Here is a 23,806-nt window from a genome sequence, read left to right as displayed (position 1 = left end):
CTACGTCAACACGTCTCCGCGGTTTCAACAGCTTCTTCATAAACTTATCTCTTTTCACTAGTGAAGGTTTTTATCTCACTTACGGTGAGTTTGAGCGACGTTCACGGCGTCTCAGGTGGTCGTCAGGTGTGTTTACCGCACGCAGGTGAATCAGGAAGTGAAGCGGAAGCTGCTCCGGCTGTGACAGCAGCGCCACCTGGCGGAGAGGAGGAGAGACACCCAGCTACAACCACTGCTACAGCACTTTCAGTCGAGATTCACACTTAGGACATAAAAAATATGAAGGAACATATGGAAGTATGTCCTTTTTTGTTTCCTACATATTTCCATGTGTTCCTGCATAGTGTTGATGTCTTCACTTTGAATCTACAATGTAGAGTCCAAACCTTTGAGCTGTACCATGTCTGCCATCATGTGGGGGATAATGTTCACTACAGCGATCAGGATTTCCACTACATTTAATATGTCAGCTACATTTAAAAGAATGGAAAAAAATGAATAAACAGAGTGCATACGGATTAAAAAGTGTTTATTTTGAGTAACAAAATCAGACTGGTCCTGGAGCTGCTCCGCAAAACAAAGTCATCATTGTTAATAATATTGTTTTTGAGCAAAATGACAAAGACAAACATGTTGGTGAACTTCTTCACCAACATGTTTGACATGAAAAGGTAACAATGTACAACAATCACTCTGCACTAGGAGTTGGTTTCAAACCTTCAACCTCTGAATCCTCAGACAGGAGCATCTTCCACCAGACCACCACTCAACCTGACGACTCACACTTGGGAATTTGGGAGTTTGTCACTGTTGGTGTCCTTGCTTTCTGCTGCTGTGCCGTACAAGTCAGTGGAAGTCCCAAATCTTCAAATCCTACATTCTGTGGTGGCCTATAGGATAAGCTCCTGACTGTGGACTGAGAGATCACTGGTTTAATCCCTGCTCTTGCCAAATTCATTTTCTCTGCTGTGTTTCCTTTCAATGTGGAACTCATATACACCAGGAGCCAGTGGAGAGGACAGCTTGGCTGGGTGGCCGAGAGGGTTATGCCACTGGTGATGGAGCTGAAGGTTGTAGGTTCAAGACCAGCCATGAGGTCATGGTCCATTGAAGCTATGGGGAACCATGGATAATAAAAAACATAATAAAAAAAATAAGTATATAGTTGTATAATATCTAAAAATGAATTTTTAATATATAAATGATATAATATATATATATATATATATATATATAATATGATTTATATATATATATTTATTATATTTATTTATATATATTTATATACATATAATATGATTTACAATATAATATATATATATATATAATATATAAAAAAAATATATTTATATATTTTAAAACAATATATAATTTATATTTATTATATATATTTATATATATAAATATAAAATATGATTTATAATATGATATATATATATGATATATATATATATATATATATATATATATATATATATGATATATATATATATATATATATATATATATATAATATAAAAAATATATATATTTATATATATATATTTATATTATTACTATTATTATAATAAATACTATTATTATGCTTTGAAAAAAAAAGGATTACACCACTGGTGTTGGAGTTGAAGGTTGTGGGTCCAGACCGGCCATGAACTATCTCTATCTCTTCTCCAACCGAACACCTCTTCTACTACGATCTTAGTGCTGTAATCTACATACTATCTCCTAGGCTGTTATCTACATACTATCACTGCTACATCTAGGCTTTTACTATAATCTATAACTATGGTGTTGGAGTGTGGGGGGGAAAGACCCCCCCCTAACCCTGGCGTCCTGACTCCTCCTTCCTATGTATTATTTACCGCACGGTCGGTTTTGAACTCACAACTTCCAACTCCAACACCAGTGGTGTAACCCTCTCAGCCACCCAGCCGAGCTGTCCTCTCCACTGGCTCCTGGTGGATTTGAGCTCCACATAGAAAGGAAACACAGCAGAGAAAATGAAATTGGCAAGAGCAGGAATTGAACCAGTGATCTCTCAGTCCACAGTCAGGAGTTTATCCTGTAGGTCACCACAGGATGTAGGATTCAAAGATGTGGGACTTCCACTGACTTGTACGGCACAGCAGCAGAAAGCAAGGACACCAACAGTGTCAAACAGTAGAAATTCCCAAGTGTGAGTCGTCAGGTTGAGTGGTGGTCTGGTGGAAGATGCTCCTGTCTGAGGAGAGAGGTTGGAGGTTTGAAACCAACTCCTAGTGCAGAGTGATTGTTGTATGTTGTTACCTTTCATGTCATGAGTCAGAGTGTTCTTCACCAACATGTTTGTCTTTGTCATTTTGCTCAAAAACAATATTATCAACAATGATGACCTTTGGAGATGAAGGTTGTAGGTTCAAGACCAGCCATGAGGTCATGGTCCATTGAAGCTATGGCTAGGGGGAGCCAGGATAATAATAAATATAATTTAATAAATACAAAGTTACATATATACTTTTTCATGTCATGACTGAGTCAAAGTGTTCTTCATCAACATGTTTGTCTTTGTCATTTTGCTCAAAAACAACATTAACAATGATGACAGCAGCTGGACAAACAGAATTACAGATGATGAAGTGACAGAGGACATACTGACCCCCTCCAATGGTAGCCACACAAAAAAATGATAAAGACTATTGATGATTTGTTTATCATTAACTGTTGAAGTGCGTGCATGTGTGTGTTTGTGTTACCGAGACACCACAAACACCACAACTGCATTTCATGTTTATTGAAACTGAAACTGAAGAATACAGAGATTCAAGAACGTGTCAACCATTGTGTAAAAAATAAAGGATAGGACACACAAGGTTAAATAAAACATTGCATATGATAGGAACTCCTTTCCTTTTGTTTTCTTTCTTTATTTTGTTTCCTGTCATTCTCCTGTTCACACTCCAGTCCAGAGGGCGGCGGTAACGCTCCTGTAAGTTGGTTGCGAAGTTACGCTACGCTACGTCACCGTTTACGTTACGCTACGTCACCGTTTACGTTGTAAACAAGGAAGTGGCTTGCTAATGTGCTGTCTACAGCTGCAGCTAACCCTCGCAGCATCAGTCTGCGGCCTTAATGAGGAATATTTGCGGGGTTTTGTGAGTAAAACGGACTCAAATGCTGAACAACAACAACAAGGTGTCAAAATCTGAAGCTTTTACCTGAAGCGAGAACGTGCGGGCGGTTCACGGAGCTGCTGCAGCCGCCGAGCTAAAACATGTGCAGCACCGGCTTCCCCACGCCGGACTACTCCCACGCTGGACGAGGAGCCTTCCGAGATGTTTACGAGCCCGCGGAGGACTCTTTCCTCCTGATAGACGCCCTGGAGAAAGACGCAGAGCGGCTGCAGCTGCTGAGGTCTCAACTCGCGCTCACACTCGGCTCTACTTTGTTCCCACCAGGGCCAGCCCTAGGATTTTGGTGGCCCCTAAACAAGATTTTATCTTAAATATATCATACTTGCAGATGTAACAATACTCAAGTGTTTTAAGTCTAAATATTAGAACCTCCACTGTAAGCACACTGAGGCCAATTTGTCCTAGAACACTGTATAAAGAAATAATTTAGGCCAAATGCTGGAAATTTGAGGTCTGCTTTTTGAAAAATGTCAAATCCCTTGTGAAAACACACCTTCAGTCATGAGAATGAACTGTTTTGGTGCTTGAAATAGGATATGAATACAGTAATAGATAAGTGTAGAAAATAAGTCTAAAATGAAATTTTGTAAGATTGCTTTTTGAGCACAAATGTTGTCATTCTGCCGTTCTATTTTCACCAAATGTCTCAAATGTGAGATAAAAGAAGCTGAATATTGACTTCAAATTACATATAAAGCTCATAGCGTGCACATGCAGACCTCAGGATGTTTAAATGACTTGATGAACCCCAGTACCTTTCTGATCATGTGGCCCCCCACCTAACGGCTGTGGCCCTAAACAACCGCATAGAGTGTTTATGCCAGGGGCCGGCCCAAATTGTTCCCTTTAGTTCCCACACACACATCCTAAAATCTCGTTGTTTCTCGCTGCTTCTTCCAGCCCCTGCGTGTGTTTGGAGGTGGGCAGCGGCTCAGGAGTGGTGTCCGCGTTCCTGGCATCAGTAGTGGGACCTTCCGCTGTGTACATGTGAGCCACATCATCTGTTTCATCAATGTGTATTTTCAAAAGCATTCTGGACCAGTGATGGGAATAACGGCGTTAAAATAAACGGCGTTACTAACGGCGTTATCTTTTTCAGTAACGAGTAATCTAACTAATTACTATTTCCACCGTTACCACGTCGTTACCGTTACCGACAATTAAATGAGGCGCGTTACAAACTACTCAGTGAAGCCGTTAATTGTCCTCCGACTTGGCTCATCTCAGCCACAGAAGCTGCTAAACTGTTGTTGTTTTTTCCTCCTCTCCTTTGGTGAGGGGAGGGGGGAGGAGGGAGGGACGAGACAACCGCATAAGTGATGATGATTGGTTGAGGCAGAGTAAGGTTTCATGCTAAGCCAATCAGAGGCAGTGTTCAGTTTGTACACAAACCACACACGCACGCAGTTTAGCCTCACACACACACACACACACACACACACACACACACACACACACACACACACACACACACACACACACACACACACACACACACAGACTAGCAGAGGGAAGCTGCCGAGATCGGAGGGAAAGTGGAAACAGACACTACTTTAATCTCCCTGAGGTAAAAGACAAGAACATGTGAGGTGTAGCTACATTATGTCCCGGAGCGAAGTGTTTGTCCTGAGCTTCTGCTCACCTGACTCTGTGCAGCTTCTTCATTAAATCCAAACAGTCCGACACAGCGACGCTCTGCTCCTCTTGACTCTAAAGTCTCTGTAGCTCATCAGCTGGAACTCTTCCAGAGCAGCTACAGCAGCGTTGTGACCTCAACCATGGTTGGTGAGAGCAGAAATGTTGTTGTTGTAGTGAAAATGGGCGGGCTCGTGAAGACGCGAATTTACACAAAGTCAAAACGAGCGATAAATCGCATTTCTCGCGTATCTCGCGTTTGGTCGCGCGTATAAACTCGAGCGAAAAAAAAGCGTTCCTCGTGTTTGGTGGGAAGCCCCTTGCGGGTCTTCCCACCAAACACGATGAAAAGGACGAAGACGCGAAGGTCCCGTCGCCATAAAAGAATCGGGTGTAGCGTCGCAAAAAAAAAAAAGTCGCGTCTACCGCGTCTCGCGCCTAATCGCGTCTCGCGCCTAATCGCGTCTTTGCGTCACGGCCTTTTACACCGCGGACGTAACGAATAAACGGTGACGGTGTGAACGAACAACATAACGGTGACGGTGTGAACGAACAACATAGAACAGGACCAGACGTGGCGTTGTTTCCTCTTTTCACCTACAGCTCCACTCTCCCTTACTTACACTAACTACTGTTATTGTTGAGAGCAAGGGGGCAGTTGTCGGTCTGAGAAGTGAAGCTCACTTCCGCATTCAAAAAGCTGCAATCCCCTCGGCTGTCGCTGGGGGCTGGCTCCAGAAGGGAGCAACTCTAATTGAGCCCCATGTTAAAATAGCCGATTTTACAGCTTAAAAAAACATATTTACAGCCTGGTACATTTTATTTTTTTGGTCTCAATCGATAGTTTCTACCCCCGCACACACTCTGAGGGGGGTGAATTTTTTTTAAACTCTACCGTTTTACTATTATTAGGGTTAAAGTTCTGGCCAATCAGGGCGCAGAACCGTTGAGTGACAGGTCCGGCGACCGCTGCTTCGAGGCCAGTGGGCGGGCTCTCGGCCGGCCAACGGCCGCACCGCTCCAAATATGGCAAGTAGAATCCAACATGGCGCGGTTCTAACCCCCGTAGTAGCGGCACAAAACAGACTCCCCAAAACCAATGGGTGACGTCACGGACGCTACGTCCATTCTTTTTACAGTCTATGGTTGAGAGCAGATAATTGTGGGATTTGTAGTTTTTGACCAATCGTGTGCTCTTTCTTTTTGTGATTTTTCCGGTTCACACATGTTTGTTTTTTTTAGGGGCAAATGCGAGTGAAATGCTCGCCCACCAGGGCATAAGAAAATGTAAGACCTGTCTAAAATTATTTAAGACTTGAACACAATAATTCAACAAATTTAAGACATTTTAAGACCTAAAATTTAGATTTTCACATTTTAGACTTTTTAAGACCCCGCGCGCATACCCTGTTATTTCATATAGCCTAAAAGTTTAAGTGCATACATATTTTATGATGCTGTGTAATATATTTAAGACCATCTTAGAATTTTCTAATAAATTTAATACTTTTTAAGGCCTTTTAGGGCCATCAATTTGTTTTGATATAACAGTTTATGAGTCCACCGCTATCCGCCAGCATGTTGAGGGACGCTTGTTTTGCCACTCAGTCCGATCGAACGGGGCGTTGCCGAGGGCAACGTGACGTAAACGCATACCCTCTATAGGGATTATGGCAATTGGCCAATTTTCCAAAATGTTGAACTATCCCTTTAAACCCTGAAACTTCAGATTTATCTTTACCCTGAGCTGAGGTGATATCATTAACCAGATATCACCTGGTTAATGATGCGTCTAGCTGGTTGTGTGAAATGTTCCATGTGTATTGAGTCTCTCCTCTGTCTCCTAGGTTACCGCGTCAGTCCTCAGGCTCTGAACGGCATCGTCAAGCGCTACAGCAAAGGAGGACGGATCTTCTTTGACGACTACGTGGCGTGCTGCGTCAAGCTGCGGTCGCTCACAGGTAACCAACAAACACACACACACACTGACACGTCACATCACAAATTGATTAGAGTAGTACATAAACACACCTCCATCCTAACCACTTCTCCAGCCTCAGGTGGCTCAGAGTGGAGGAGAGAGTTCCTCAACTTAAGCTGTGTTTAGTTTATAAAATAAAAAACGATCTGGCACCAAAGTATTTACTAAACTACTTCTCCAAATTCAGTGACACACACAATTACTCCACCAGGGGGCGCTCCACTGACTACAGGTTTCTGTATGGGAAAGTTTTCTTTTCTTTACTCAGCAGCTGTCTTGTGGAATGGCCTTCCTTTAAACCTTAAAACTATTAGCTCCTCCTACTTTGTATTTGTATTTATTTATTTGCACCATAAAAAACGACAATTACAAAAAACAGAAATGAAAGAAGAATAGTAAGTGCAGGAGAGGTTAAAAAAACCCTACATGGGCTTATAAGAAGCACCTCCCCAAGAAATATACACATTCAGAGGATAAATCAACAACAACAATAGGAGAAAGCAACAACAAATAACAACAAAAAAGGAAGCAATACAAGTGCCATTTTATAGCACACACTCAAAGAAGTCAGAAATAAAAACATGGGTATGTATAAATATAAAATAATTGTATTTAACTGAGTGTATGAGCATGTAAAGAGATAATGATCCAATGACAAATATACTGGAAAAGAAACTATTAGGAACCTTGATTTAACAGGTAAGATTTCAGTCTTAACTTAAAAGTATTGAGGGATGAAGATAATTTAACAACTTTTTAAGTCCTCAATAAAAAAATGGTGAGCCAACCGATAAATTAAATCAAAAGAGCCGTGAAGTACTAGATTATTGTATTGTTTGTTTGTGTGTCTGTCAAATGTTTTGTTGTTTCTGTTTGGGACCTAATTCCCTTGTTTTATCTATTTCGTCTTTTTCTTTGTTACTATGTTGTAGTCTATGTGCCCGAGTGTCTTTCTCCCATGTTTTTAGTCCATGTGTTGTGTGTTTGTCTTCCTTGTTTTTAAATCCATGTTGTCTACCATCAAATAGGACCACAATGGAAATAAGCTTTTGGGCTTTATTGTGTTTTTAATCCTTTTGAACACTTGTCTAATGTTGTTCAATAAAGTTTTCAATTCAACACGTCCGCTGGCGTAACCGTGGTGATGTGGTTTTCTAATCTGTGGCCGTTTTTGTCGTTTGTTGCCGTTCCAGATAACTTCAGGCGGAGAGACACCATGCAGCAGGGATCAGTCACCTTCCAGTACGACGATGTAGGTCCCACTTCCTGTAGGACGCACAAACACACAAACAGTGTTAGAATCTGTGTGATGTGAGCGTGTGAAAAGCTTTTAACAACTTCCTGTGGTTGATTCTCTCTCTTTATCTCTCTCTCTCTCCTCCTGTGTGCAGTTCATCCTGTGCACAATGGCCATCTAGGTGCTGCTGCGTGTGTGTCCCCGCCCCCCCACCACCACCACCACCACCGGCAGCAGCTGATCCTGGATCGGCACTTCACAGGAATCTGGTGTGTCGGACCGAGTGGCCACAAGCTGCAACAGCAGAGAACCCATAATACTCGCCATAATGCTTTAATGTTGTTTTGTATTGTTGCAGGGGGGTGCTGAATGTGCACACACACACACAACCACACACAGTATGTATCAGAGAGGAACACAATCAGTGTCTTTAGATTTCATTTGAATAAAGTAAAGTAGGACTCTGACTTTCAAAGTAAAAGCCTCTGAAGAATGCAACAATTAGAACTGTTGAATGAGTCAGGAGCTGAATACTTTTACTTTGAAACATGAGAAATGAACTAATTCTAACATATATATGTGGCGCCTGTTGTGCAGTTATACTCTCTGAATGTATGAATATCAGATATAGTAAAAACATTTGTTATAGAGCTTTATATTGATGGCATTAATGAATAAATGTGGTGTTAATTAGCCTTCACACTGAAATTCAATCAATGTATGAACTAATGCTTTCTATGTTACTGGTATTTTCTATGCAGACCACATTGTACACTTTTGTTTTATACGACATGATTTGAGCAGAACTACATTAGATGACGAGCTTGAGCCAAAGTGACTGTGAGCTGAAGTGAAGCTCCACTGACACCTGTCCATGTTAAAGTGCTGTCACCAGCCGCGGTGAGTTCATGTGCCTACTTTGTTTTCAGTCCACAGCCAGCGGAGCGGCTCCAGGACCAGTCTGATTTTGTTACTCCAAATAAACACTTTTTAATCCCTATCCACTCTGTTTATTCGTTTTTTTTGTTTACATTCTTTTAAATGTACCTGACATATTAATGTAATGAAAATCCTGATGGCTGTAGTGAACATTATCCCCCACAAGATGGCAGACATGGTACAGCTCAAGGCACAATGTGGAAAACTATTCCTCAAAGGTTTGGACACCTTCTAATTCAGTGGTTTTCTTTATTTTCATTACATTCATTACTACTACTACTCTACTCTGTCACATTGTCATTGAAACAAACGCAGGTGGGAACCAAATTGCTCCAACTTTTATATGCTACACCCTATTTATATAACAAATAATAACATACTGTGACTGATAACGAAATTATACGCAATTACACAATCAACTACTTTATGTGCAACACAAATAAATATGCATAATTTATTATAAACCGATTCTGTATCATAATTAAGGTTCAAAAATGTGGAATTATTATAAGTCATTTCAAAATATATTTTATTTTTACCACGGTTTAAGACGGACAAAAAAAGTGCTTCTAAATTCATCAGGCTACTTTATTTAATAAATAAATAACTGTTTCACATTAGACTTGTACAGTATTTAGCCTCCACTGTGGTTTAACAATGAAGTAAAAACTGAGTTAAAATGGTAAATATGCCTCAACACAAACATGAAGTTATGTAGTCATCATTACTTTTATCCTCCAAGTAGTTGAGTGATATAACTGTTGTTCTCATTCATTCACGTTTACTCTGTTTATTTATACTTTTATATATTGCTCTTCCCCAGGCACAACAGTATTGATATGTACATAAGTGTTAATAAAGTTTAAAAAAAAAAAAGAAGAAAAAAAAGTTGATTACCAGCTGTGTGGACCTGCTACTGATTCCACACACACAACCCATCAGGACAGTCCTAGCTACAAATACCAATCGCCAATTACAAGAAAGGGTGTTGTTTAATTTCTTAATTCTTCTGTCTTCCATTGTGTTACTGAGATTTCATTGTGTTACTGAGATAGGCTCTATCTCTAGACCACTAGTTCTCTAGATCTCTGGCTGGAAAAGGAGTCAAACTAGCTGTAGAGTCAAACAGCATAGATCAGCGTCATGCTGTTCTCATGATGCTCGAAAAGGTTGAGGGGTCTGTCGGTCCCTGAACACCAGGATCCTCTCACGATCATCACTCCCAGTTTTTTTTTTTTTTTTTTGCATCACCTGCTTGTGGTCCAATGGATATGCACCCTGCCTGTCAACGCAGTGGTCGCAGGTTCACGACCACGCACAGTTTTCATCATCATCATCATCAACATCATCCTGCTCCACAACAATCAACAAAGACCAACCAAACATGTCAATGAAGGAGACTGTCAGAATTATTCTCTTAATCTCTTCAACTCAACATTCAAACACTCTGCAGTACAAAGTCCACATGTTGAGACCTGGAGCTGCTGGTGGTCTGGTGGCGCAGAGGAACATCTCATGTGAATGACCGTGGAGGTCGCTGAATCGAGACCATGTGCTGACTTTAGTTTGTGCATGGTTTGTATATGGTGCTGAGCCACAGTACGAGTCAGTTGTTAGTGGATAGTAGTGCAGTGGATCGGCTACTTACCTGTCAACACAGCTGACAGCTTTTGTTATGTGATGTTGTGCAGTTGTACGAGTCAGTACAACTTCCAACACATCTCATCTCATCTTAGCTCTAGTGCTGGTGTAGTGGATCTTGTTTTGGCTTTGGACTCAAGAGATTGTTGGTTCGAGTCCTAGTGTTGGCTTCTTGGTTTTCTCCTTCTTTGTATGTGCTGCTTTGACGATGTCAAATACACTACGACCAGTGACTGTGTCACACCAATTAATGGTTGAGTGGGTTGCGCTGAACACCAGGATCCTCTCACGATCATCACTCCCAGTTTTTTTTTTTTTTTTGCATCACCCGCTTGTGGTCCAATGGATATGCACCCTGCCTGTCAACGCAGTGGTCGCTGGTTCACGACCAGGCAGTTTTCATCATCATCATCATCCTGCTCCACAACAATCTGATCAACAAAGACCAACCAAACATGTCAATGAAGGAGACTGTCATAATTATTCACTTACTCATCTTCATGAGAGAACTACATCTCTTCAGCTCAACATTCTATCACTCTGCAGTACAAAGTCCACATGTTCAGATTTGAAGTTGTTGGTGATCTGGTGGCGCAATGGGTTTACTCATGTTATTGAATGTGGAGGTCGTGGGTTCGAGTCTATGTGCTGCTTTTGGTTTGTATATGGTGCTGTGCCACAGTACGAGTCAGTACACAAGTTCCAACACATCTCATCTCAGATCCAACGCTGGTGTAGTGGATCTGTTACTGTCTTTGGACTCAAGAGATTGTTGGTTCGAGTCCTGGTGATGGCTTCTTGGTTTCCTCCTTAAGTTTCTTTGTATGTGCTGCTTTGACGATGTCAAATATACTATGACCAATGTCTCTGTCACACCGATTAATGGTACAGTGGGTTGCGCTGCTGCTTTGGGTGCAGCAGATCATGGGTTCGATCCCCAGGGGAGACAGTGACAGTTTTCTCCTTAAGTTTCTTTGTAGCTGCTCTGACGATGTCAAATACACTATGACCAGTGAATTGTCTCGGGCTCGGTGGTCGAGTGTGTTGCGTTACCGCTTTGGGTAGCGAAGATCACGGGTTCGAGCCCCAGTGGGAGCAGTCCCCTCCCCTCCCCAACAGTGGGACAGAAGAAGGCCGGACAAGGGCGTTACCGACTAATGACCGGCCCCTACCGGTCACGACCCGACCCGACCCGACTCGACCGGCCCCTACAGGGCCTGACCCGACCCGACCGGCCCCTACCGGTCCCGACTTGACCCGACTGGGCCCGACTTATGTGTCGTTCGTCTCGTTCGTCTCTGTGTTGTGTTGTTCGTCTCTGTGTTGTGTGTCCGTCTGTATGAATGTGCTTAAATAGGTCCTAAAATAGGAACTAAAAGTAGAATTGACTAGTTAAAAGTAGAAAAATAAAAGTAATAATAAGTAAATAAAAGTAAGTAGTAAATAAAAATAAACAAAAGTAGAAACTATTATTAACTATTACTGTATTTTCAAGTAATAAAGTCAATAAAATCCCACTTATTTACTCATTTCTCACGCAACGCTCCAACCAACCTTCTTCCTCTCTGTCTGCCCCCCCTGGGGATTGAACCCGTGGTCTGCTGCACTCAAAGCGGCAGCGGTGCCCACTATACCATTAATCGGTGTGACATAGACATTGGTCATAGTGTATTTGACATCGTCAAAGCAGCTACGAAGAAACTTAAGGAGAAAACATCTCTGTCCCCCCTGGGGACCGAACCCATGGTCTGCTGCACTCAAAGCAGCGGCGCAACCCACTGTACCATTAATCGGTGTGATAGAGATGTTGGTCATAGTGTATCTGACATCGTCAAAGCAGCACATACAAAGAAGGAGAAAACCAAGAAGCCAACACCAGGACTCGAACCAACAATCTCTTGAGTCCAAAGCCAAAACAAGATCCACTACACCAGCGCTAGATCTGAGATGAGATGAGTTGTAAGTTGTACTGACTCGTACGGCTGCACAACATCACATAACAAAAGCTGTCAGCTGTGTTGACAGGCAAGTAGCCGATCCACTGCACTTCTATCCACTAACAACTGGACTTGTACTGTGGCTCAGCACCATATACAAACTAAAATCAGCACATAGACTCGAACTCACGACCTCCGCGGCCATTAACATGAGATGTTCCTCTGCGCCACCAGACCACCAGCAGCTCCAGGTGTCAACATGTGGACTTTGTACTGCAGAGTGTTTGAATGTTGAGCTGAAGCGATTAAGAGAATAATTGTGACAGTCTCCTTCATTGACATGTTTGGTTGGTCTTTGTTGATCAGATTTTTGTGGAGCAGGATGATGATGATGATGATGATGATGAAAACTGTGTGTGGTCTCGATCTCGCGACCACTGCGTTGACAGGCAAGGAACAACTCCATTGCACCACGACGAGATGACACCAAAAAAAAAAAAAAAATCGGGAGTGATGATCATGAGAGGATCCTGGTGTTCAGGGACCGACAGACCCCTCAACCTTTTCTAGCATCATGAGAACTGATCTGCTGTTTGACTCTATAGCTAGTTTGACTCCTTTTCCAGCTAGAGATCTAGAGATCTAGAGAACTAGAGGTCTAGAGATCTGTAGACCAGGCCATGTGGTCACACATACCTGTATCAAACTATAGAGTCAAACAGCATAGATCAGCATCGTGCTGATCTATGCTGTTTGACTCTATAGCTACTGGTTTCACCTTCCATTGTTGGGGTCCCCTTTAGAGTTAAGTGACACATGGGGAGCAACAGTCAGGTGAAACCCTGTGAACGACGATCGTTGAGTCGTTAGAGGTTGAGTTGTTTAATCTCCTGGGTACAGATGAAAGGGCAGCGTTGTAAATGCCATTGTTGGGGTTGAAATCTACAATCTAATCAAATCAATCATTTCTCATTAGACACTGATCTAAAAAGTCTAGAAATTATGACCAGAAGAGATGGTGAAGATCTTCTGGAGCCTGTTTACTTTTTATCAATGCATTTATTTGTATTTTTATATAAATAAATGGTAATTATTTACTCTTTGTATATTTATACTTTTATATTCTAGATCTCTAGCTGGAAAAGGAGTCAAACTAGCTGTAGAGTCAAACAGCATAGATCAGCATACCTTTTTTCAAAGAAGTGGGGTGAAAGCTTGTAGCCATGATCTATGCTGTTTGACTCTACAGCTAGTTTGTTCTCATGATGCTAGAAAAGGTTGAGGGGTCTGTCGGTCCCTGAACACCAGGATCCTCTCACGATCATCACTCCCAGTTTTTTTTTTTTTTTTTGCATCACCCGCTTGTGGTCCAATGGATATGCACCCTGCCTGTCAACGCAGTGGTCGCTGGTTCACGACCACGCACAGTTTTCATCATCATCATCAACATCATCATCATCATCATCATCATCATCATCATCATCATCATCATCATCATCCTGCTCCAAAACAATCTGATCAACAAAGACCAACCAAACATGTCAATGAAGGAAACGGTCACAATTATTCTCTTAATCTCTTCAGCTCAACATTCAAACACTCTGCAGTACAAAGTCCACATGTTGACACCTGGAGCTGCCGGTGGTCTGGTGGCGCAGAGGAACATCTCATGTTAATGACCGCAGAGGTCGCTGGATCGAGACCATGTGCTGACTTTAGCTTGTGCATGATTTGTATATGGTGCTGAGCCACAGTACAAGTTACAACACATCAGGAACCACATCCAGTTGTTAGTGGATAGAAGTGCAGTGGATCGGCTACTTGCCTGTCAACACAGCTGACAGCTTTTGTTATGTGATGTTGTGCAGCCGTACGAGTCAGTACATATTCCAACACATCTCATCTCAGATCTAGTGCTGGTGTAGTGGATCTCGTTTTGGCTTTGGACTCAAGAGATTGTTGGTTCGAGTCCTGGTGTTGGCTTCTTGGTTTTCTCCTTCTTTGTATGTGCTGCTTTGACGATGTCAGATACACTATGACCACTGTCTCTGTCACACAGATTAATGGTACAGTGGGTAGCGCTGCCGCTTTGGGTGCAGCAGATCATGGGTTCGATCCCCAGGGGGGTCAGAGAGAGATTTTCTCCTTAAGTTTCTTTGTAGCTTCTCTGACGATGTCAAATACACTATGACCAGTGAATTGTCTCGGGCTCGGTGGTCGAGTGTGTTGCGTTACCGCTTTGGGTAGCGAAGATCACGGGTTCGAGCCCCAGTGGGAGCAGTCCCCTCCCCTCCCCAACGGTGGGACAGAAGAAGGCCGGACAAGGGCGTTACCGACTAATGACCGGCCCCTACCGGTCACGACCCGACCCGACCGGCCCCTACAGGGCCTGACCCGACCCGACCGGCTCCTACCGGTCCCGACTTGACCCGACTGGGCCCGACTTATGTGTCGTTCGTCTCGTTCGTCTCTGTGTTGTGTTGTTCGTCTCTGTGTTGTGTGTCCGTCTGTATGAATGTGCTTAAATAGGTCCTAAAATAGGAACTAAAAGTAGAATTGACTAGTTAAAAGTAGAAAAATAAAAGTAATAATAAGTAAATAAAAGTAAGTAGTAAATAAAAATAAACAAAAGTAGAAACTATTATTAACTATTACTGTATTTTCAAGTAATAAAGTCAATAAAATCCCACTTATTTACTCACTTCTCATGCATCTCTTCAACCGGCCTTCTTCCTCTCTGTCTGTCCCCCCCTGGGGATTGAACCCGTGGTCTGCTGCACTCAAAGCGGCAGCGGTACCCACTATACCATTAATCGGTGTGACAGTGACAGTGGTCATAGTGTATTTGACATCTTCAAAGCAGCACATACAAAGAAACTTAAAGAGAAAACATCTCTGTCCGCCCCTGGGGATCGAACCCATGTTCTGCTGCACCCAAAGCAGCAGCGGTACCCACTCAACCATTAATCAGTGTGATACAGACAGTGGTCATAGTGTATCTGACATCGTCAAAGCAGCACATACAAAGAAGGAGAAAACCAAGAAGCCAACACCAGGACTCGAACCAACAATCTCTTGAGTCCAAAGCCAAAATGAGATCCACTACACCAGCACTAGATCTGAGATGAGATGTGTTGGAATATGTACTGACTTGTATTGTGACTCAGCACCATATACAAACTAAAGTCAGCACATGGTCTTGATCATTGTGACAGTTTCCTTCATTGACATGTTTGGTTGGTCTTTGTTGATCAGATTGTTGTGGAGCAGGATGATGATGATGATGATGATGATGATGAAAACTGTGCATGGTCTCGATCTCGCGACCACTGCGTTGACAGGCAAGGAACAACTCCATTGCACCACGACGAAATGACACAAAAAAAAAAAAAATCGGGAGTGATGATCGTGAGAGGATCCTGGTGTTCAGGGACCGACAGACCCCTCAACCTTTTCTAGCATCATGAGAACTGATCTGCTGTTTGACTCTATAGCTAGTTTGACTCCTTTTCCAGCTAGAGATCTAGAGGTCTAGAGATCTGTAGACCAGGCCATGTGGTCACACATACCTGTATCAAACTATAGAGTCAAACAGCATAGATCAGCATCATGCTGATCTATGCTGTTTGACTCTATAGCTACTGGTTTCACCTTCCATTGTTGGGGTCCCCTTTAGAGTTATGTGACACTTGGGGAGCAACAGTCAGGTGAAACCCTGTGAACGACGATCGTTGAGTCGTTAGAGGTTGAGTTGTTTAATCTCCTGGGTACAGATGAAAGGGCAGCGTTGTAAATGCCATTGTTGGGGTTGAAATCTACAATCTAATCAAATCAATCATTTCTCATTAGACACTGATCTAAAAAGTCTAGAAATTATGACCAGAAGAGATGGTGAAGATCTTCTGGAGCCTGTTTACTTTTTATCAATGCATTTATTTGTATTTTTATATAAATAAATGGTAATTATTTACTCTTTGTATATTTATACTTTTATATATTGCTCTTCCCCTGGCACAACAGCATTGTTATGTACACAAGTGTTAATAAAGTAAAAAAAAAAAAAAAAACCACACACACACAACCCATCAGGACAGCCCTAGCTACAAATACCAATCACCAATTACAAGAAATGGTGTTTAATTCTTCTGTCTTTCATTGTGTTACTAAGATAGGCTCTATCTCTAGATCTCTAGCTGGAAAAGGAGTCAAACTAGCTGTAGAGTCAAACAGCATAGATCAGCATACCTTTTTTCAAAGAAGTGCCATGATCTATGCTGTTTGACTCTACAGCTAGTTTGTTCTCATGATGCTAGAAAAGGTTGAGGGGTCTGTCGGTCCCTGAACACCAGGATCCTCTCACGATCATCACTCCCAGTTTTTTTTTTTTTTTTGCATCACCTGCTTGTGGTCCAATGGATATGCACCCTGCCTGTCAACGCAGTGGTCGCTGGTTCACGACCACGCACAGTTTTCATCATCATCATCATCATCATCATCATCCTGCTCCACAACAATCTGATCAACAAAGACCAACCAAACATGTCAATGAAGGAAACTGTCACAATTATTCTCTTAATCTCTTCAGCTCAACATTCAAACACTCTGCAGTACAAAGTCCACATGTTGACACCTGGAGCTGCTGGTGGTCTGGTGGCGCAGAGGAACATCTCATGTTAATGGTCGCGGAGGTCGCTGGATCGAGACCATGAGCTGACTTTAGTTTGTGCATGGTTTGTATATGGTGCTGAGCCACAGTACAAGTCCAGTTGTTAGTGGATAGAAGTGCAGTGGATCGGCTACTTGCCTGTCAACACAGCTGACAGCTTTTGTTATGTGATGTTGTGCAGTTGTATGAGTCAGTACAACTTCCAACACATCTCATCTCATCTTGGATCTGTCACTGGTGTAGTGGATCTCGTTTTGGCTTTGGACTCAAGAGATTGTTGGTTCGAGTCCTGGTGTTGGCTTCTTGGTTTTCTCCTTCTTTGTATGTGCTGCTTTGACGATGTCAAATACACTACGACCAGTGACTGTGTCACACCAATTAATGGTTGAGTGGGTTGCGCTGAACACCAGGATCCTCTCACGATCATCACTCCCAGTTTTTTTTTTTTTTTTTGCATCACCCGCTTGTGGTCCAATGGATATGCACCCTGCCTGTCAACGCAGTGGTCACTGGTTCACGACCAGGCAGTTTTCATCATCATCATCATCATCATCCTGCTCCAAAACAATCTGATCAACAAAGACCAACCAAACATGTCAATGAAGGAGACTGTCATAATTATTCACTTACTCATCTTCATGAGATAACTCCATCTCTTCAGCTCAACATTCAAACACTCTGCAGTACAAAGTCCACATGTTCAGATTTGAAGTTGTTGGTGATCTGGTGGCGCAATGGGTTTACTCATGTTATTGAACGTGGAGGTCGTGGGTTCGAGTCTATGTGCTGCTTTTGGTTTGTATATGGTGCTGTGCCACAGTACGAGTCAGTACACAAGTTCCAACACATCTCATCTCATCCCAGATCCACCGCTGGTGTAGTGGATCTGTCACTGTCTTTGGACTCAAGAGATTGTTGGTTCGAGTCCTGGTCCTCCTTAAGTTTCTTTGTATGTGCTGCTTTGACGATGTCAAATATACTATGACCAATGTCTCTGTCACACAGATTAATGGTACAGTGGGTTGCGCTGCTGCTTTGGGTGCAGCAGATCATGGGTTCGATCCCCAGGGGAGACAGTGACAGTGACAGTTTTCTCCTTAAGTTTCTTTGTAGCTGCTCTGACGATGTCAAATACACTACGACCAGTGAATTGTCTCGGGCTCGGTGGTCGAGTGTGTTGCGTTACCGCTTTGGGTAGCGAAGATCACGGGTTCGAGCCCCAGTGGGAGCAGTCCCCTCCCCTCCCCAACGGTGGGACAGAAGAAGGCCGGACAAGGGCGTTACCGACTAATGACCGGCCCCTACCGGTCACGACCCGACCCGACTCGACCGGCCCCTACAGGGCCTGGCCCGACCCGACCGGCCCCTACCGGTCCCGACTTGACCCGACTGGGCCCGACTTATGTGTCGTTCGTCTCGTTCGTCTCTGTGTGTTGTGTTGTTCGTCTCTGTGTTGTGTGTCCGTCTGTATGAATGTGCTTAAATAGGTCCTAAAATAGGAACTAAAAGTAGAATTGACTAGTTAAAAGTAGAAAAATAAAAGTAATAATAAGTAAATAAAAGTAAGTAGTAAATAAAAATAAACAAAAGTAGAAACTATTATTAACTATTACTGTATTTTCAAGTAATAAAGTCAATAAAATCCCACTTATTTACTCATTTCTCACGCAACGCTCCAACCGACCTTCTTCCTCTCTCACTGTCCCCCCTGGGGATTGAACCCGTGGTCTGCTGCACTCAAAGCGGCAGCGGTACCCACTATACCATTAATCGGTGTGACAGAGACATTGGTCATAGTGTATTTGACATCGTCAAAGCAGCTACGAAGAAACTTAAGGAGAAAACATCTCTGTCCCCCCTGGGGACCGAACCCATGGTCTGCTTCACTCAAAGCGGCAGCGCAACCCACTCAACCATTAATCGGTGTGACAATGACAGTGGTCATAGTGTATCTGACATCGTCAAAGCAGCACATACAAAGAAGGAGAAAACCAAGAAGCGAACACCAGGACTCGAACCAACAATCTCTTGAGTCCAAAGCCAAAGCGAGATCCACTACACCAGCGCTAGATCTGAGATGAGATGAGATGTGTTGGAACTTGTGTACTGACTCGTACTGTGGCTCAGCACCATATACAAACTAAAATCAGCACATGGTCTCGATCCAGCGACCTCCGCAGCCATTAACATGAGATGTTCCTCTGCGCCACCAGACCACCAGCAGCTCCAGGTGTCAACATGTGGACTTTGTACTGCAGAGTGTTTGAATGTTGAGCTGAAGAGATTAAGAGAATAATTATGACAGTTTCCTTCATTGACATGTTTGGTTGGTCTTTGTTGATCAGATTGTTTTGGAGCAGGATGATGATGATGATGATGATGATGATGATGATGATGATGAAAACTGTGCGTGGTCTCGATCTCGCGACCACTGCGTTGACAGGCAAGGAACAACTCCATTGCACCACGACGAGATGATACAAAAAAAAAAAAAAAAATCGGGAGTGATGATCGTGAGAGGATCCTGGTGTTCAGGGACCGACAGACCCCTCAACCTTTTCTAGCATCATGAGAACAGCACGACGCTGATCTATGCTGTTTGACTCTATAGCTAGTTTGACTCCTTTTCCAGCTAGAGATCTAGAGATCTAGAGGTCTAGAGATCTGTAGACCAGGCCATGTGGTCACACATACCTGTATCAAACTATAGAGTCAAACAGCATAGATCAGCATCATGCTGATCTATGCTGTTTGACTCTATAGCTAGTTTGACTCCTTTTCCAGCTAGAGATCTAGAGATCTAGAGGTCTAGAGATCTGTAGACCAGGCCATGTGGTCACACATACCTGTATCAAACTATAGAGTCAAACAGCATAGATCAGCATCATGCTGATCTATGCTGTTTGACTCTATAGCTACTGGTTTCACCTTCCATTGTTGGGGTCCCCTTTAGAGTTATGTGACACTTGGGGAACAACAGTCAGGTGAAACCCTGTGAACGACGATCGTTGAGTCGTTAGAGGTTGAGTTGTTTAATCTCCTGGGTACAGATGAAAGGGCAGCGTTGTAAATGCCATTGTTGGGGTTGAAATCTACAATCTAATCAAATCAATCATTTCTCATTAGACACTGATCTAAAAAGTCTAGAAATTATGACCAGAAGAGATGGTGAAGGTCTTCTGGAGCCTGTTTACTTTTTATCAATGCATTTATTTGTATTTTTATATAAATAAATGGTAATTATTTACTCTTTGTATATTTATACTTTTATATATTGCTCTTCCCCTGGCACAACAGCATTGTTATGTACACAAGTGTTAATAAAGTTAAAAAGCCCTAGCTACAAATACCAATCACCAATTATAAGAAAGGGTGTTTAATTCTTCTGTCTTTCATTGTGTTACTAAGATAGGCTCTATCTCTAGATCTCTAGCTGGAAAAGGAGTCAAACTAGCTGTAGAGTCAAACAGCATAGATCAGCACACCTGATTTCAAAGAAGTGGGGTGAAAGCTTGTAGCCATGATCTATGCTGTTTGACTCTACAGCTAGTTTGTTCTCATGATGCTCGAAAAGGTTGAGGGGTCTGTCGGTCCCTGAACACCAGGATCCTCTCACGATCATCACTCCCAGTTTTTTTTTTTTTTTTTGCATCACCCGCTTGTGGTCCAATGGATATGCACCCTGCCTGTCAACGCAGTGGTCGCTGGTTCACGACCACGCACAGTTTTCATCATCTTCATCATCATCATCCTGCTCCAAAACAATCTGATCAACAAAGACCAACCAAACATGTCAATGAAGGAAACTGTCACAATTATTCTCTTAATCTCTTCAGCTCAACATTCAAACACTCTGCAGTACAAAGTCCACATGTTGACACCTGGAGCTGCTGGTGGTCTGGTGGCGCAGAGGAACATCTCATGTGAATGACCGTGGAGGTCGCTGGATCGAGACCATGTGCTGACTTTAGTTTGTGCATGGTTTGTATATGGTGCTGAGCCACAGTACAAGTTACAACACATCAGGAACCACATCTAGTTGTTAGTGGATAGTAGTGCAGTGGATCGGCTACTTGCCTGTCAACACAGCTGACAGCTTTTGTTATGTATGTGTGCAGCCGTACGAGTCAGTACAACTTCCAACACATCTCATCTCATCTTGGATCCACCGTTGGTGTAGTGGATCTGTCACTGTCTTTGGACTCAAGAGATTGTTGGTTCGAGTCCTGGTGATGGCTTCTTGGTTTCCTCCTTAAGTTTCTTTGTATGTGCTGCTTTGACGATGTCAAATATACTATGACCAATGTCTCTGTCACACAGATTAATGGTACAGTGGGTTGCGCTGCTGCTTTGGGTGCAGCAGATCATGGGTTCGATCCCCAGGGGAGACAGTGACAGTTTTCTCTTTAAGTTTCTTTGTAGCTGCTCTGACGATGTCAAATACACTATGACCAGTGCATTGTCTCGGGCTCGGTGGTCGAGTGTGTTGCGTTACCGCTTTGGGTAGCGAAGATCACGGGTTCGAGCCCCAGTGGGAGCAGTCCCCTCCCCTCCCCAACGGTGGGACAGAAGAAGGCCGGACAAGGGCGTTACCGACTAATGACCGGCCCCTACCGGTCACAACCCGACCTGACCGGCCCCTACAGGGCCTGACCCGACCCGACCGGCCCCTACCGGTCCCGACTTGACCCGACTGGGCCCGACTTATGTGTCGTTCGTCTCGTTCGTCTCTGTGTTGTGTTGTTCGTCTCTGTGTTGTGTGTCCGTCTGTATGAATGTGCTTAAATAGGTCCTAAAATAGGAACTAAAAGTAGAATTGACTAGTTAAAAGTAGAAAAATAAAAGTAATAATAAGTAAATAAAAGTAAGTAGTAAATAAAAATAAACAAAAGTAGAAACTATTATTAACTATTACTGTATTTTTAAGTAATAAAGTCAATAAAATCCCACTTATTTACTCACTTCTCATGCATCTCTTCAACCGGCCTTCTTCCTCTCTCACTGTCTCCCCCGGGGATCGAACCCATGGTCTGCTGTGCCCCAAGCGGCCGCGCAACCCACTGTACCATTAATCGGTGTGACAGAGACATTGGTCATAGTGTATTTGACATCTTCAAAGCAGCACATACAAAGAAACTTACGGAGAAGACCAAGAAGCCAACACCAGGACTCGAACCAGCGATCTCTTGAGTCCAAAGCCAGGAGGATATCCACTACACCAGCGGTGGATCTGAGACCAGTCGTGTTACTGGCTCGTACTGTGACACAGATTGAATGTTGAGCTGAAGAGGGGACGTCCTCCAGGAAGGCGGAGCTGCTTCTCCATTGGCCGAGCACAGGTGTCTTCACTCCCGTCCTGACGATCAACTGCAGCAAACAGAGGAGCAGTGTCCTACAAATAGTCATTCTGCACTGGCGCGTCAGCGGAAGCGACTTTGCTCAAAGACCAGGCATCTTACACTTCAGGTTTTTATTCATTTGATGTGTTTGTTTCACTCTATCTTTGTCTCTTTTGCAGGTTTTCAACCCTGAGCTGACTGGCTACCATGTGCTTCTACTACTGCCACCTCCACTTAACACCATAAGAAACACCAATCCACACAGCAATCTTTTACTTACTTTCCACAAGACACTTACCTCCATCTTGTTCAGTCTGAAAGACAAAGGACACATTCAACATGAGTTGCAGGTCCTGTCTAACGCTGCTTGTCCATGTTCTCTCTTTCAGGAGCTGCTGTCCACCATTGAGTCCATAAGAACTTCACCACCTGGTTCAAAGAAGACATTGAAGACTCAACAATGTTAATCGTGTGGAAATGCTTGAGATCCATCCCTGGTTTGTGCCATGTGCTTCACTGGGTAAGTCGGCCATCTTGTAGACCAGGCCTTGTGTCTCTTTTGCAGGTTTTCAACCCTGAGCTGACTGGCTACCATGTGCTTCTACTACTGCCACCTCTACTTGGTAAGAAACACTCAAAGCATACACAGAAATCTTTACTTACTTCCCCATGCACAGTCACACAGTTTCCTCCATCTTGTTCAGTCTGAAAGACAAAGGACACATTCAACATGAGTTGCAGGCGGAAGCGTCAGGGTATGCAACTTTGCTCAAAGACCAGGCATCTTACATCTTTTACTAAGGTTTTTATTTATTTGATAGTGTTTGTTTCACTCATCTTTGTCTCTATTGCAGGTTTTCAACCCTGAGCTGAGTGGCTACCATGTGCTTCTACTACTGCCACCTCTACTTGGTAAGAAACACTCACGGCATACTGTTGAATATACACAGCAATCTTTTACTTACTTCCACAAGACGCATTGTCTTTCAGTCTGAAAGACAAAGGACACATTCAGCATGAGTTGCAGGTAGTCCTGTCTAACACTGCTTGTCCATGTTCTCTCTTTCAGGAGCTGCTGTCCACCATTGAGTCCAGAAGAACTTCACCACCTGGTTCAAAGAAGACATTGAAGACTCATCAATGTTAATCGTGTGGAAATGCTTGAGATCCATCTCTGGTTTGTGCCATGTGCTTCACTGGGTGAGTCGGCCATCTTGTAGACCAGGCCATGTGGCTGCAGGTGTTTGTTTCAACCAAGAGC

General features: G+C 43.1%; 1 protein-coding gene and 1 long non-coding RNA gene across 2 annotated transcripts; one reads left to right on the top strand and one right to left on the bottom strand.

The window, feature by feature from the left end:
* The first annotated feature begins 3,061 nt into the window (after nucleotides 1–3,061).
* LOC311000021 (methyltransferase N6AMT1-like) lies at nucleotides 3,062–8,200 on the top strand. The gene is made up of 5 exons (XM_083990659.1): nucleotides 3,062–3,390; nucleotides 4,071–4,157; nucleotides 6,653–6,766; nucleotides 7,980–8,038; nucleotides 8,178–8,200. The coding sequence occupies exons 1-3, from the start codon at nucleotides 3,251–3,253 to the stop codon at nucleotides 6,723–6,725; spliced, it is 300 nt and encodes a 99-aa protein (XP_083846785.1). The 5' UTR covers nucleotides 3,062–3,250; the 3' UTR covers nucleotides 6,726–6,766; nucleotides 7,980–8,038; nucleotides 8,178–8,200.
* On the bottom strand, nucleotides 7,920–23,665 carry LOC311000072. Its single transcript, XR_014596073.1, has 4 exons — nucleotides 23,511–23,665; nucleotides 23,209–23,250; nucleotides 22,844–22,974; nucleotides 7,920–8,052 (listed from the first exon to the last, which is right to left on the bottom strand). It is a non-coding gene; the product is annotated as an uncharacterized lncRNA (long non-coding RNA).
* Nucleotides 23,666–23,806: the final 141 nt, after the last annotated feature.

This window comes from Trachurus trachurus, assembly GCF_905171665.1.
Source record: "Trachurus trachurus genome assembly, chromosome: 2".
NCBI classification, from domain to species: domain Eukaryota; kingdom Metazoa; phylum Chordata; class Actinopteri; order Carangiformes; family Carangidae; genus Trachurus; species Trachurus trachurus.
Note: the sequence above shows the minus strand (reverse complement) of the source record. Positions and strands in the feature narration are given on the sequence as shown.

Excerpts from the sequence above, each read along its gene's own strand:
- LOC311000021 (XM_083990659.1), top strand. The coding sequence starts at position 3,251 with ATGTGCAGCACCGGCTTCCCCACGCCGGACTACTCCCACGCTGGACGA. Across the intron at positions 3,391-4,070 it reads GAGCGGCTGCAGCTGCTGAG|CCCCTGCGTGTGTTTGGAGG; the intron begins GTCTCAACTCGC and ends TGCTTCTTCCAG. Across the intron at positions 4,158-6,652 it reads GGACCTTCCGCTGTGTACAT|GTTACCGCGTCAGTCCTCAG; the intron begins GTGAGCCACATC and ends TCTGTCTCCTAG.